The sequence below is a fragment of the Zingiber officinale genome, chromosome 1B, assembly GCF_018446385.1.
Source record: "Zingiber officinale cultivar Zhangliang chromosome 1B, Zo_v1.1, whole genome shotgun sequence".
In the NCBI taxonomy this organism is placed as follows: Eukaryota; Viridiplantae; Streptophyta; class Magnoliopsida; order Zingiberales; family Zingiberaceae; genus Zingiber; species Zingiber officinale.
Genome location: NC_055986.1, coordinates 134,921,352 through 134,933,251, shown reverse-complemented (window position 1 = coordinate 134,933,251; position 11,900 = coordinate 134,921,352). Strand labels below are relative to the sequence as shown.

The window sequence follows — 11,900 nt, the reverse complement described above, 5'->3', positions numbered from 1 at the left end:
TGACCATCCCGTTATGGTATTAAACTATATCGGATAGGACCGCTACGCTACACATGACGTCCGTTATAATCTCCATGCCTTTTGCATTATGCCATCCGTCATTATTAAATTATTAATTCTTAAACCCCACAAAATTATTCAACCTAAAGTTTGAAATTGACGAAAATTTGAAATTATTTAATTGTGGCAAAAGGTGAATACGCTCGTCCTCGATGTCCCCACCAATCCGTCCTAAGGTTAACACGGAAGAGGTAAATTACGGGCGGCTACTAGCCTTTGGAATAGTAACTAGTACATAAGGGAGGTATTTATCTCGACTTTACCGAGATTCGAACCCAGATCTCATTGTGGCTACACATCATGCGCTAGCCACTAGACTCATCCCGGAGACAAATTTGAAATTATTTAAGGTCAATATAAAGGAGGAGGGTATCTACGGAAGTTTGAAATTATTTAAGGTCAAGAGGTAAATTATCGATGACCGTTAATCCTTAGAATAGTGATTAATATATGAAAAAGATATTTATCTTGATTATATCAAAATTTGAATCCCAAATCTCAAGTTGACAATACCTAATGTGCTAGCCATTATACCATCTTGAGGAGACTTTTTTCTTCTCTTTTCTCAATCTTATGCATACAAACCTTCTTCTCTTTCCTCCCATTTAATTACATTAATTTATTATAGGGAGGATGTGAATAAGCACTACCATGGATTTAGTCTAATTTAAATCAGACCAACATGGGTTTGATTTCTTGATGACCAATATTATATTCTAGTTTATTCTTCTAATAATATTTTTAACATCTTCAAATAAATCGAAATAAGCAATTGAGGACATCGTTAGACTCCTTGCAATCTCAGAAATCCATCGGACCTGAAATAGGTCTAATCGGACATATCTAGATTCATCAGTAAATTTTTATCAAAACTCACTGATGGACTTAGATATGTCCAACTGGATTCATTTTAGATCATGTGGATTTTTGAAGCTGTAAAGAGTCCAATAGTGTCCTTCATGGCTTATTTCGATTTTTCCGGAAATGTTAAAATATTATTAATATTTGGCCCAACGTTAGTTGATTCTTCCAATAATCTTTTAACATTTTCGGAGAAGCTGAAATAAGCAATGTAGCACATCATTGGACTCCTTGTAGCCTCAAAAATCCACATGATCTAAAATGAGTTCAGTCGGATCAATCTATTAATGAACTTAGATAGGTCCGATTGAACTCATTTCAGGTTCTATAGAATTTTGAGAATGCAAGGAGTTTAACCATGTCATTCATTACTTATTTCAACTTCTCCAGATATGTTAAAATATTATTGGAAGAATTATCTACCACGTGATCCTGATATCCAAGAAATCATGCCCAACGTGGACTTGATCTAAATCAGATTTGGCTCGTGGTATTATTGATTTAGATGCTCTACAGGAAAAGATAATATAATTAAACTGTAATTCTGATTTTTAAAAATCAGTATCATAATAATTATTAGAGCAAAAGATGATAACGCTCATCTATGAACAGATATCAATAGTGCCCAATTATTAGTGCTAATTTGCGGAGGCAGGAAGGAGGAGAAAAAGAAAATAGGATGTATGTATAGAAGAAAGGAAAGAGTAGAAAATTGAAATGAAAAAAATAAAAAAGTGAGTCTTTTGGGCGTTAGCTTTGGGTGCCCCTTGATTTTTTTTTTTAACTGGTCTTTGATAGCTAATATCTTTAAAATTTCTCTATTAAATTCACTTTTTCTATTGATTTATTGCCCTGCTTGTTTGATAATATATCCAATTCTCTCCTCTCTGTTGTTTAATTGAATCAACTTTATATATATATATATATATATATATATATATATATATATATATAACCTAAGGTTGAAACTTTGTCTATTATACATTAGCTTCAACAAGTATTGTATTTGAATATCTTAAATATTTGACTTAATTTTATCATATACATCAAAAAAATAAATTTGATGCGTAATTATATTTTTGTTTGGACAACATTTTATATCTGTCAATGATGCATTTATCTTTAGAACCCTAGATTCACATCCATGTCGTTTTATCTTTATTTGTGTTGACAAGAAGTTAGATAAATATGTCTTTGCTTAAAACCTTCGCCACTCTTAATGAATTTGCTTTTACTAGTTTGGGCTTAAGCCTTGCATTGTTTTTGTGTGCTTTGGATGCGAGAAATGGATTTAAAACTTTTATTGTTTTTATTGTTACCCAATGTTTTTGCATTATTCAACATAGAGATCATACTTTTAGAATTCAATTAGTGCCCCAACGATGTCAAATTCACCTAGTAACATTATTATAAATTTTCATCATGCACTTTAATCGTGTGAAAAAATATAATAAATTTGCATCAACTCATACCATAATAATGTATAATATAAATTTGAAGTCATTTGTTCACTTAGAAAGGGGTAATACGATTTCAACAAAACATGATTTGGTATGAAACTTATAACTAGTGGATTCCGTAATTGTTCAAAATCATTTATTAAATCCAAAATATATAAAATAATATACTCAACCATTAGTAGCTCAAAATCAGTTGGTGCTCAAGGAGAAAAATATTATTCTTTAAAATTTTCAGTCATTGTCTCCTCTTTAATTGCAGGGCCTCAATGTATATCGAATTATCCTCGGTTGTTAAAGGCAGAAAGGAGCTGAAACTCAGAAGCAAATGTTTGTCTGTCTTCTTCTCCTCCAGTGTAGGTTAAAGGTTGTTAGTCCAAAGATGCTACCAACAGAGAGAATGCACATGCAAACCAAGAGGAGGGTTAATTGATTAGTCGAACCGATGACATAAATAAACCAGGCGAAGAACTGAGGTTAGTTGGGGTATTTTAAGGGTGTCAACCATCAAGATCTAGCCGGGTTTGAAGTCTTTGAATACAAGGGATTTGATTGAGCTTTTTGGAAAATCAAATGCCTTTTTGTGGTTTTCTCCTTGTATGAGTTTTTGAAGTATAGTTTGTGGTACAATTCAATGTTGTCTAAAGAGAATTTTATGGGTAAACAAATAACAGAGTTTCACTTTTAGTACAACATATTTAGGACACCAATTCTTGTTTGAACACTTCTGGATGCAGACAAAATTGACATAAACATTAAAGCACAGTGGCTAGTTGACATTTATTAAACATGAAATAGATTGCATATATACTTTTACAGTACTATAATATTTTTATCAGTCTCAGTTTAAATCATTTACCTTTTTTTCTTCAGTCAAAGAAGAAAAAACAAAGGATTGTCTGAAAGAACTGGTCACCAATTCCTTCATAACACTGGTTTTAAGTTCAAACTTCAATTAATCAATTGAAACAACTCATGGATTCAAATGTAGACAAAGAAGGATGTGATGTAAATGAAACACGAAAGAATGAAAGCTACTTAAAACTTTTTTTTAACTCAAAAGCATTTTACTATTCCGGTCCAATTAATGGATATACTTGCCTCATATGATGTCCTACAAAAGGATAAGTGCCACCAAATGACACTCATTTACCATAAAATCAAATTTGATATGCACGATCTCAATATGGTGTTGAAATAATTGAGTAAACTAATCGTATTCACAAAACCACCACAATCGAGTAGAATATTTGATTTCAGAATTAACAAAACCACCACAATCGAGCAGAATATTTAGTTTCAGAATTAACAAAACCACCACACATGATGATGTTAACGATATCACAAAGGTCTAACGAACATAACATGCATCAAAGAGGAGCAGCCGATGAAGGAACATGAACACATTAAAGGTTAGTGACGTTGATAACCTCAGCATGCTTTCAAATCTTCCATGTGAAAAAAAGGGAGTAAAGAATTGCACTATTCATCCAAAATTAATGATGTTTAGATGAGGCAACAACACGTAATAAGTAGAGAAAGTCTATACGGTAAAATAAAATTGTTACCATAGCAAATTAATTCCCCGTCAGAAGTGAGCAGGACAGAATAAGTATTCTGTTGACAAGGAGTTCTGCTCTGAAAATTAGTAAAATCGGACAATTCACACTTGAAACAATAAAGATCAAACGCAAATACGGTCAAAAGGCTTGCCTGATACATATGCGACAACTCCACATTGTGACCTTCATCAAATATTTAGTAGCTTACAGGTGAGAGTAGTTGGAGTTGGTTGAAAATTGTGAGATGAACCTAAAGACCACAGCTGTTGAATTATGTTCCACGTCCAAGTTCTAAAGCAGTATGAACTCAAACAAAGCAGAGAAGATCCCTTCAGAAAGTCTAGAGAATTGAAAAGGGATCTCCTAGCAAGTCTAAAAAAATAAGGAAAACCAATGAAATAGTTAAGAAACAAATTAGCAAGCATCCAGTGCATGAATTTGTTATTTCACGTGAGCACGTGATATTATTACACTGGAGAATAGTTTATTAATATTATTATAACACAAAAAATGTCTGTTTTCCACACATGCCGCAGAAAATGGTGGAAGTGGTGAAAACAAGAGAACATGAAGAACAGGGGCAGATCTGAAAACAAAATACTATTCAAATAGTCTGCCTGTGGGCTTATCAACATTTACAGAAAATGGTTGTATATAAAAAAGATTCTGGACATTTGTTGTCAGTCAGAATCTTAAGTTTCTCTCACACACATTCTCCAACTCGGATCAGGCGGGTGTTTGCCTGCTAACAACTACATGTGAGCAAGTCTACATGTCATAGTCATGGGATCTTGGGCAAATTTTAATAAGGATTTCTGGCATCACTGTCAGTTTCTTGAATATCCTTCATATTCATCCTCCTAATCCTTTCAGGCAGCAAGGCAGGTATTAGCCTACCATGAATAGGTTGGCTCACTTATGAGGTTTAATCTAGCATTTATATGTCGCAAAACTTTCCTTTCTTATGGTTTTGAATAGCTCTAATTGCAGCAACTCTAGCAGCTGTGGCTGCTTTATTTGCAGCAGATACTGTCTTTCTAACTTGGTCCTCCACCTGTGGGAGAAGGGTAGCATTTTCTGCAGCCTTTCTTGCAGCCTAAAGCAATAGGCCAAATTCATGTTAGATGAAACTAGTAGCATCTGAATTATTTGAAAAGCAATGCTAGTTCAGGATGCACACCTCGACGGATCGTTCAATTGCAGGGTCTGATGGAACAAGGCTACACTTCAAAATGCCATTGTCCCACTCGCCGGATCTTTTTTCACCATGCCGGAACGTATATGTTCCAAAGCCCTGTCTTCGTCCTTCATGCCATGAACCCTCATAGCAATGACCATTAGCAAATTTATACACCCCAAAGCCATTGATCTTGTCTCCAAAGTACTCACCGCTATAGGTATCACCATTCCTGTAATGAACCAAGCAAGCATCAATTGCCAACACGTCTAAACATTTAGTCCACAACAAACTAGTGAGATTCGAGCAAGAAAAAAATATTATGCACGCTTTCTCATTAATCGTTGATAGATTGCCAACTATGACGATTTCTACAAGTAACCTACACCTCAAGAGAAGTTGCGACTTGTAGGAAAATGACAAGACTAAGATTTAAGGAAACAGCCAGTTACACAAGGGATTAATCATCTCATGTATTTATCTCCAACAGAACATTCATGGAAATCTAAACACCAAAAATCAAAATGATACGGCAACTATCAATAAGATCAGTCCACACCAAGTACAACTGTGTCAATCACAAAATTAGAACGAGAAAAAAAAACTGAAGCATGACCCAAAAAATTCGTTCAGCTGATTAATTTGATTCGTAACAAGCTATCAAAATTCATGATCAGATCCACATCGGCCTCTGAGATTCAATACACTACCGAACGGCAACAAAATTTTTCACATAAAACATGCAGCAAGGAAGAGAAAGCCATAACAACCCTACTGGAGGAAAGGATCAATATATACCTGAAGCAATAACGACCAAAGCCGTGCTTGACCCCGCACTTGAACTCCCCGGCGTAGTAGCTGCCGTCGGAGCAACTTTGCACGCCATTGCCATGGCTCTGCCCTCCGACCCACTCACCGGCGTAGCAATCGCCGCTATAGAACCTGTAGGCCCCGAATCCATGACGCAATCCCAGGCGATACTGCCCACGGTACCGGCTGCCCCTGGCCCAGCTCTCGATCCCGTATCCCTCATACCTCCCATCGACCCAATCCCCTTCATAGATCCCTTTTCCGTAGAATTTATACACCCCGCTCCCGGAGCACCTACCCTTCCGCAACTCCCCCTCGTACACGTCCCCGTTGCCGTAGAACACCACGTCTTCGCGCGCGATCCTCGTCCCGGATCCTGAAACCCCTCTATTTGAATCACTCCCAGAGGCATCGTTTCCGATGGACCATACGACAGGGAGGACTCTGCGGGAGGGTCTGAGCTTGAGGAGGCGGAAGAAGGCGAACAGGGAGGAAACGGCAGCTAATCCGGCGGCGGGGATGAGGAAGGTGTTGAGAGTGGAAAAGACTTGGTTGAGGTAGAAGAGGAGGAAGGAGAGGAGGAGGAAGGAGGAGATCGGGAGATAGAGAGGAGGAGAGAAGCCGCAATCCATGGCCGCTTCTTCTATTTCTTGCTCTGTTATGTTTATAGGGGTGTGAGTGATCGGTGCGTTTGGGTGAAGAGGGCGGGTGGTTGTATCAAGGGTGAGAGGTGGGGATCAGACGGTTGGTAAGTGTTAAATTGGAGGCGACGCCATGGTTGAACCGTTGGATTGGTGGAGTGGGGCGGCTCGTGTGAGGAGCGGGTGGCCGGTGGGGTCATCAACGCAGGGGCCGGCAAAAGTCGAGAGGATGAGAAATTATTAGGACGGTAGCCCAGAGGCCCACGTGGCTGTCGAAACGTGGGTCCCACTTTGTGGGGCAGGGATCAGTTGTCGTGTGTCGCCCTGTCGCCGTTGTAGACGAGATCGGTGACGTCCGACGTGGTGTTGGAGTGAAAATCCGAATCCGAACCCGATATGATCGGGAAAATCATGAATCATAATTTGCCGAACACGTTGAAGGAATATTCGATTCTATAGAGTAATATAAGATTTGGTTTTATTTAAGTTTAATTACATAAAAATCTATAATTATATATAAGTTCGCACTTAATGTGGTGAATAATAGAATAAAAATTCAATGGAATTTAAATTACGATTCAGATTTAAAATCCTTCAATTGAAATTCTGAAAGAAGAAAATTAAACAATAGGAATATAAAATACTTTCGGTTTCTCTATATGTCGTTATCAAAATAATAGGTGATATCTAGGAGAATTATCATCATAACATAAGACTAATGAGAATGATATATTGAAAAGATAATATCATCCCAACCTTTGTAAAAGATAATTAGAATAAATAATTACTTAATAACTGAAGGACATTTATAAAGTGAACAATATAATAACCAGATAGACAACTTTGAATGTAAAAGATCATTACTATACGTAACTTTAATTATTGATATGGCGATTGGGTAGGACCCGATTCGGGCAAAAGTTTAGGAGGCCAACGAATATGATGGTTAAAATTAAGGAAGAGTCAATTCTTGCAGTCAACGTAGTCAATTTTTATGGCCAAGAAATTATATTATGGGACAATCTTTGCGGCCAAGAGGTCATCCGACCGGATCAGTGGGCTGGTCAGACGTCAAACCTCTCAATATGGAGGAATATCTCAAGACGAGTCAGCACTATCTAGGCCCAAATTTCTTTAAGATAGCACAATTTAGTAGCTCAAATTTCTTTAAGATAGCACAATTTAGTAGCTCGGTCGAGCAGTTCAGCCGATCAAAATTACGGTCCGATCAAATACAAGGGATGCTCGGACTGATTGAACTCTTTGGTTAAAACCAATAAGCCCAATCATGGATGAGCCCACGACAACATTCTATATGCACGATCGGCCAAACGACCGACGACCAAATCATGGGAAAAACTTTGTTAGTTTGCCAGGGAAGGAGGTTATGGGTCCCCTAACCCAACGATCTTATATTCCTATTTGACGTTTTATGTCACGAAGGAAGGCAATGAAGACATGTCCTAGTTGGGACAATCTTAGGTGTTGATTTGATTGAAAAAATCAATAAAAATTTCTAAGTTGAGATCAGAGAGTCTTAACTATCAGTTTGATTAACTCTGTTTTGCAAGATTATTATTGTTGTTGTACTAACTTTGTTTTGTAGAAAAACAAAGTCTTTTGTTGATAGAAGAGTTCAGTCGAACCGATCTAAGTAAATAAGCACATATCAAACTCGATCCAAGCAAAGAAGGGAATAAAGATTCAATCAACTGATCAGGAAAATTAGTTGACTGGACATATAGTAAAGGAAGTTCTGGGGTTTAATCGCCTGATCAAAAGGATCAGTCGACCAGACAAGCGGCTTACTTAGTCGATTGCTAGGACCATGAGTCGACCGGATGTTCAGACAATTGGATATAGGTTATAAAAGAAGTCTTAGAATTCGAAGCTTAGTAATCAATTCTCTCTACGATCTCTCCTTCTCTACTGCTCCATTCGTGTAAATACTGTTGTTTGTATGTCGAGAAGCTCTCCGACAAGCTACGACTAAATTCTACCTCCTACGTTGTCAGTATATCTAATACTTGCATTTAAATAAAGAGATAGTAATCTGTTACTATTCTCTTCCTCCGAAAGTTTTTCTAAAGGAAAATATTAGTGAATTGCTCATTCAAAAATAGTCCAAGAAATCATGGGTGATGCGGTGGTAAAGGAGGGGCCCGTCCAATTCGGGTCAGAAGTGGAGTTAGCTATCAACGTGGAGGTCAAAGTCAAGGTGGTCAATACAGGGAGGCAACGGACTCACCCATAGTAGCCGAGCGGAGGTCGACTACAATGGCTGATCGGAGCAGGCAATGTCCGAGCAACAAATAGTTTCTCCACGTAGAATTCTATGGCCAAATCGTCAGACACTTAATACAGATCGAGGAACGAGACCAGAGTGCTTGTCCAGTCGGGCGGAGACATTCTACTAGACCCAGTTACCATAAGGAAAAGCAGCCGAAGCCGACTGAGTGGAGGGGTCCACAGCCAAGCGGCTACCTCGCTCGGCCGAGTAGAGGGATCATTGACGTATCTTTTAGTATCCCTCTGGGAGATAGTGCCGCCGGCATAAGACATGATCAACAAGCGGATCGTACGGCAAAAGCTTCACTGCCTCATTAGGGATTTGCATGGCTTGTTAAGGTATAGTGTCAGAGATATTTTTTTGACATATCCTTTCATGAGATGATTGGGAAAGCGTGCCTATGCATTGGGGAGCATGCACATTACCCACTAAGGCACTATATAAAGGGAGGTTCATGCATCGACAGAGATACGCGTTATTCACTATTCACGTCTCTGCTTATTGTTGCTCTATTTCCTTCCATCTTCTCGGTGATTGATTTGAACTTCGGAGGGTCAATGTCGGGACCCCTTCCCTAGCTCGGTACTGACGTTTCTTGTGTTGCAGAGCGGAGCGAGGTCTACATTCAGTCAACACAGAAGCCACATCCCCAACCAACCATTTCCATGATTTTCGAACAGGAGCAATGAGCCTTAAAGTAGCAATTGCTAGACTATTAGTAATCATCCTAGTTCTTATTTTTAGTTTTCCACTAATTTCTATTTATTTTTCGTAAAGATAGTCATCCACTCTATCGCACTATCCGGTTCTACAAATCTTATAAAGTTAATCTCCATAAACTCTTTTTTTTTTACAACATCCACATCCTCATTTGTGTTCATAGTCATAGATACAACAACAATATATCATCTCAATTCTCAAGCCAATTGCTACTCATGATATACCCATAGCAAAGCCAAAAAACCAAAGTTACTATAATTCTAGCAATTATATAACTTTAAAATGAATCTTCATAAATGAAGAAGTAATGCAATGTTTACCATAAGGTTTGATAAAAGATGACAACGTGAAGATACAGCATGATCTTGGCTTGTTGAAGCACCAAGCTACAAGCAATAATGCCAATGCCAAGTTTACTGAAGAGGCAGAGAAGGACAAAGGTAAATGTAAAAAAAAAAAAACAAACCTAGCAATGGAGGAGGGGCGACCAACTAACCACTTCACATGGTTTCAGATGATAATGCAACCAAGACTTGAGACTCCTGCTCTGGCACCAGTCATAAAGAAAAAAAAAACAATCGGATGAGGTAACTTGATTCCATGGAGCATCCCCTCTCTCCTCTCCTGCTCGTCAGCAAAGCAGAGAGCAGTTCTTCCGATGTATCAGATATGCTTCCTACCCTATCCTAAGCTCAAAGACCAAAAGGAGAAATCGAAGTGAAAGCATAATGGAGAGAACAACAATGGTGAACGCACGGCCGGAGAGCTTCCGCCTTCAATTTTTTTTTTTTGAAAGTGCTCAGAAATTTAATCCGTCGACTCCACACTGTTTGTAAGTGAGCGATTGTTTTCTCGGGCTGATCCCGATCGCGCAATCCACGGACGCCTGTTTGATTGGACGCAAAAGAACAATTTACTCAGATAAAAATGCAGACTTTGGCAATCGTTGCGAATTTTTGCGACTTAAAGCGGAAGGATAGAGATGGGGCAGCAATTCGGTAGTGGAGGGGCACTCCGGACTCACCCGAACCCTAGGGGAGGAGATGCCGAGGACCAGGATCCTGGCGGCGACGTCGCCGGTGAGGCGGAGGTCGACGCGGTCGTTGAGGGAGGCGTCGCGCACGAGATCGAGGGCGTTGCCCTGGAGCACGTTGAAATGGTCGACGAAGACGCGGGTCTCCACCAGGCGGCGGCTCTGCGCCGGCTGTTCGAATGCAGGCACCGCCGCCACCCCCAGCGGCACGCCGCGATACATCACGTCCAGCGCCGCCGCGTCGTACCGGATCCCGACCTTGTTAGGGTTGTTCGCGGTGAAAAGCAGCGTGATGTTCAGCGATAGGTACGCGGCCGTGGGCTGGATCCCTCCAGCGGCGTCGGACCCGAAAGTGGAGGTGGCAGAGGAGGGGGAAGAAGGGGCGACGAGGACGTATTGCACGGAGACCTGCTGGAGGTCGAACTGGGGCTTCTTGGGCTTGAGGACAAGGACGACAACGAGGGCGACGGCGACGGCGAGAAGGGATAGAAAAATGAGGAGGAGGAAGAGGCAGCAGCAGCAGCCCTTGAAGGAGGCTGCCGAGGAAGAAATTGGCGGGCCCATGTAATGGTGGTAACGGCGGTCGTCTCGGGGGGAATATGCCCTCGGATGGTGGTGGCGCCGGCCGTCGGCGCTAGTGAGGGTGGTTGGGGTCGTCATCGCCGCCAAAATAGCTTTGGGGTTACGACGACTTAGAACTGAGATGAGTTATGGAAGGAGTTACGGCGATGGAAGTGGTCGTGGGGTTGGCTAAGTGTGTGGTAGGGGTGAGCGTTCAATCCGTCAAATCAATCAACCGGTTTATATCGATCCGAATCGAACCGAAAAAAAATTCACCAGATATAGAGTCGGATGTAGGGTCCTGATATTACATTATTTAATCTAGTAGGGTCGGATAGTTTTTTATCTCAATAACCGAATCAACCCAATCCGTGATCACACCCCTACTTGTAGCAACTACTGTCGATAAGTTGTTACACGTTATAGTAGCTACTGCGGATAAGCTGCTATACGTTGTAGTAGCTACTGCAGATAAGTTGCTACACGTTGTAGTAGCTATTGACGATTATCTACTACAACGTATAATGAGTAATGCATATTATCATTTTAAAATATTTTATTTTTTATTATTTTATATTTATATTTTATATTTCATTTGATATATGGTCGGATATCCAAATAATTAATAATCCATCAGATATCTAATACATAATAATCGTCGGATATAGGGTCAGATGTAGATTTTGATATTGTATTATCTGATCTAGTAGGATCGAATAATTTTTTAT

The 11,900-nt window shown here is 39.7% G+C and overlaps 2 protein-coding genes across 2 annotated transcripts; both read right to left on the bottom strand.

The window, feature by feature from the left end:
- Positions 1–4,523: 4,523 nt before the first annotated feature.
- Positions 4,524–6,594, bottom strand: LOC121980605 (junctophilin-1-like). The gene is made up of 3 exons (XM_042532709.1): positions 5,916–6,594; positions 5,121–5,349; positions 4,524–5,036 (listed from the first exon to the last, which is right to left on the bottom strand). Exons 1-3 carry the CDS (start codon positions 6,557–6,559, stop codon positions 4,878–4,880), a joined length of 1,032 nt encoding a protein of 343 aa, XP_042388643.1. The 5' UTR covers positions 6,560–6,594; the 3' UTR covers positions 4,524–4,877.
- Positions 6,595–10,357: 3,763 nt separating this feature from the next.
- Positions 10,358–11,371, bottom strand: LOC122001003. The gene is made up of 2 exons (XM_042555578.1): positions 10,603–11,371; positions 10,358–10,464 (listed from the first exon to the last, which is right to left on the bottom strand). Exons 1-2 carry the CDS (start codon positions 11,269–11,271, stop codon positions 10,378–10,380), a joined length of 756 nt encoding a protein of 251 aa, XP_042411512.1. The 5' UTR covers positions 11,272–11,371; the 3' UTR covers positions 10,358–10,377.
- Positions 11,372–11,900: the final 529 nt, after the last annotated feature.

What these genes read in the sequence shown, in the direction of transcription:
- LOC121980605 (XM_042532709.1), bottom strand. Translation starts at nt 6,559, where the DNA reads ATGGATTGCGGCTTCTCTCCTCCTCTCTATCTCCCGATCTCCTCCTTC. An exon ending in TTTGGTCGTTATTGCTTCAG is followed by an intron (nt 5,350 to 5,915) that starts GTATATATTGAT and finishes GGTTCATTACAG; the next exon opens with GAATGGTGATACCTATAGCG. An exon ending in CAATTGAACGATCCGTCGAG is followed by an intron (nt 5,037 to 5,120) that starts GTGTGCATCCTG and finishes CTATTGCTTTAG; the next exon opens with GCTGCAAGAAAGGCTGCAGA.
- LOC122001003 (XM_042555578.1), bottom strand. Translation starts at nt 11,271, where the DNA reads ATGACGACCCCAACCACCCTCACTAGCGCCGACGGCCGGCGCCACCAC. An exon ending in TCTCCTCCCCTAGGGTTCGG is followed by an intron (nt 10,465 to 10,602) that starts GTGAGTCCGGAG and finishes CCAATCAAACAG; the next exon opens with GCGTCCGTGGATTGCGCGAT.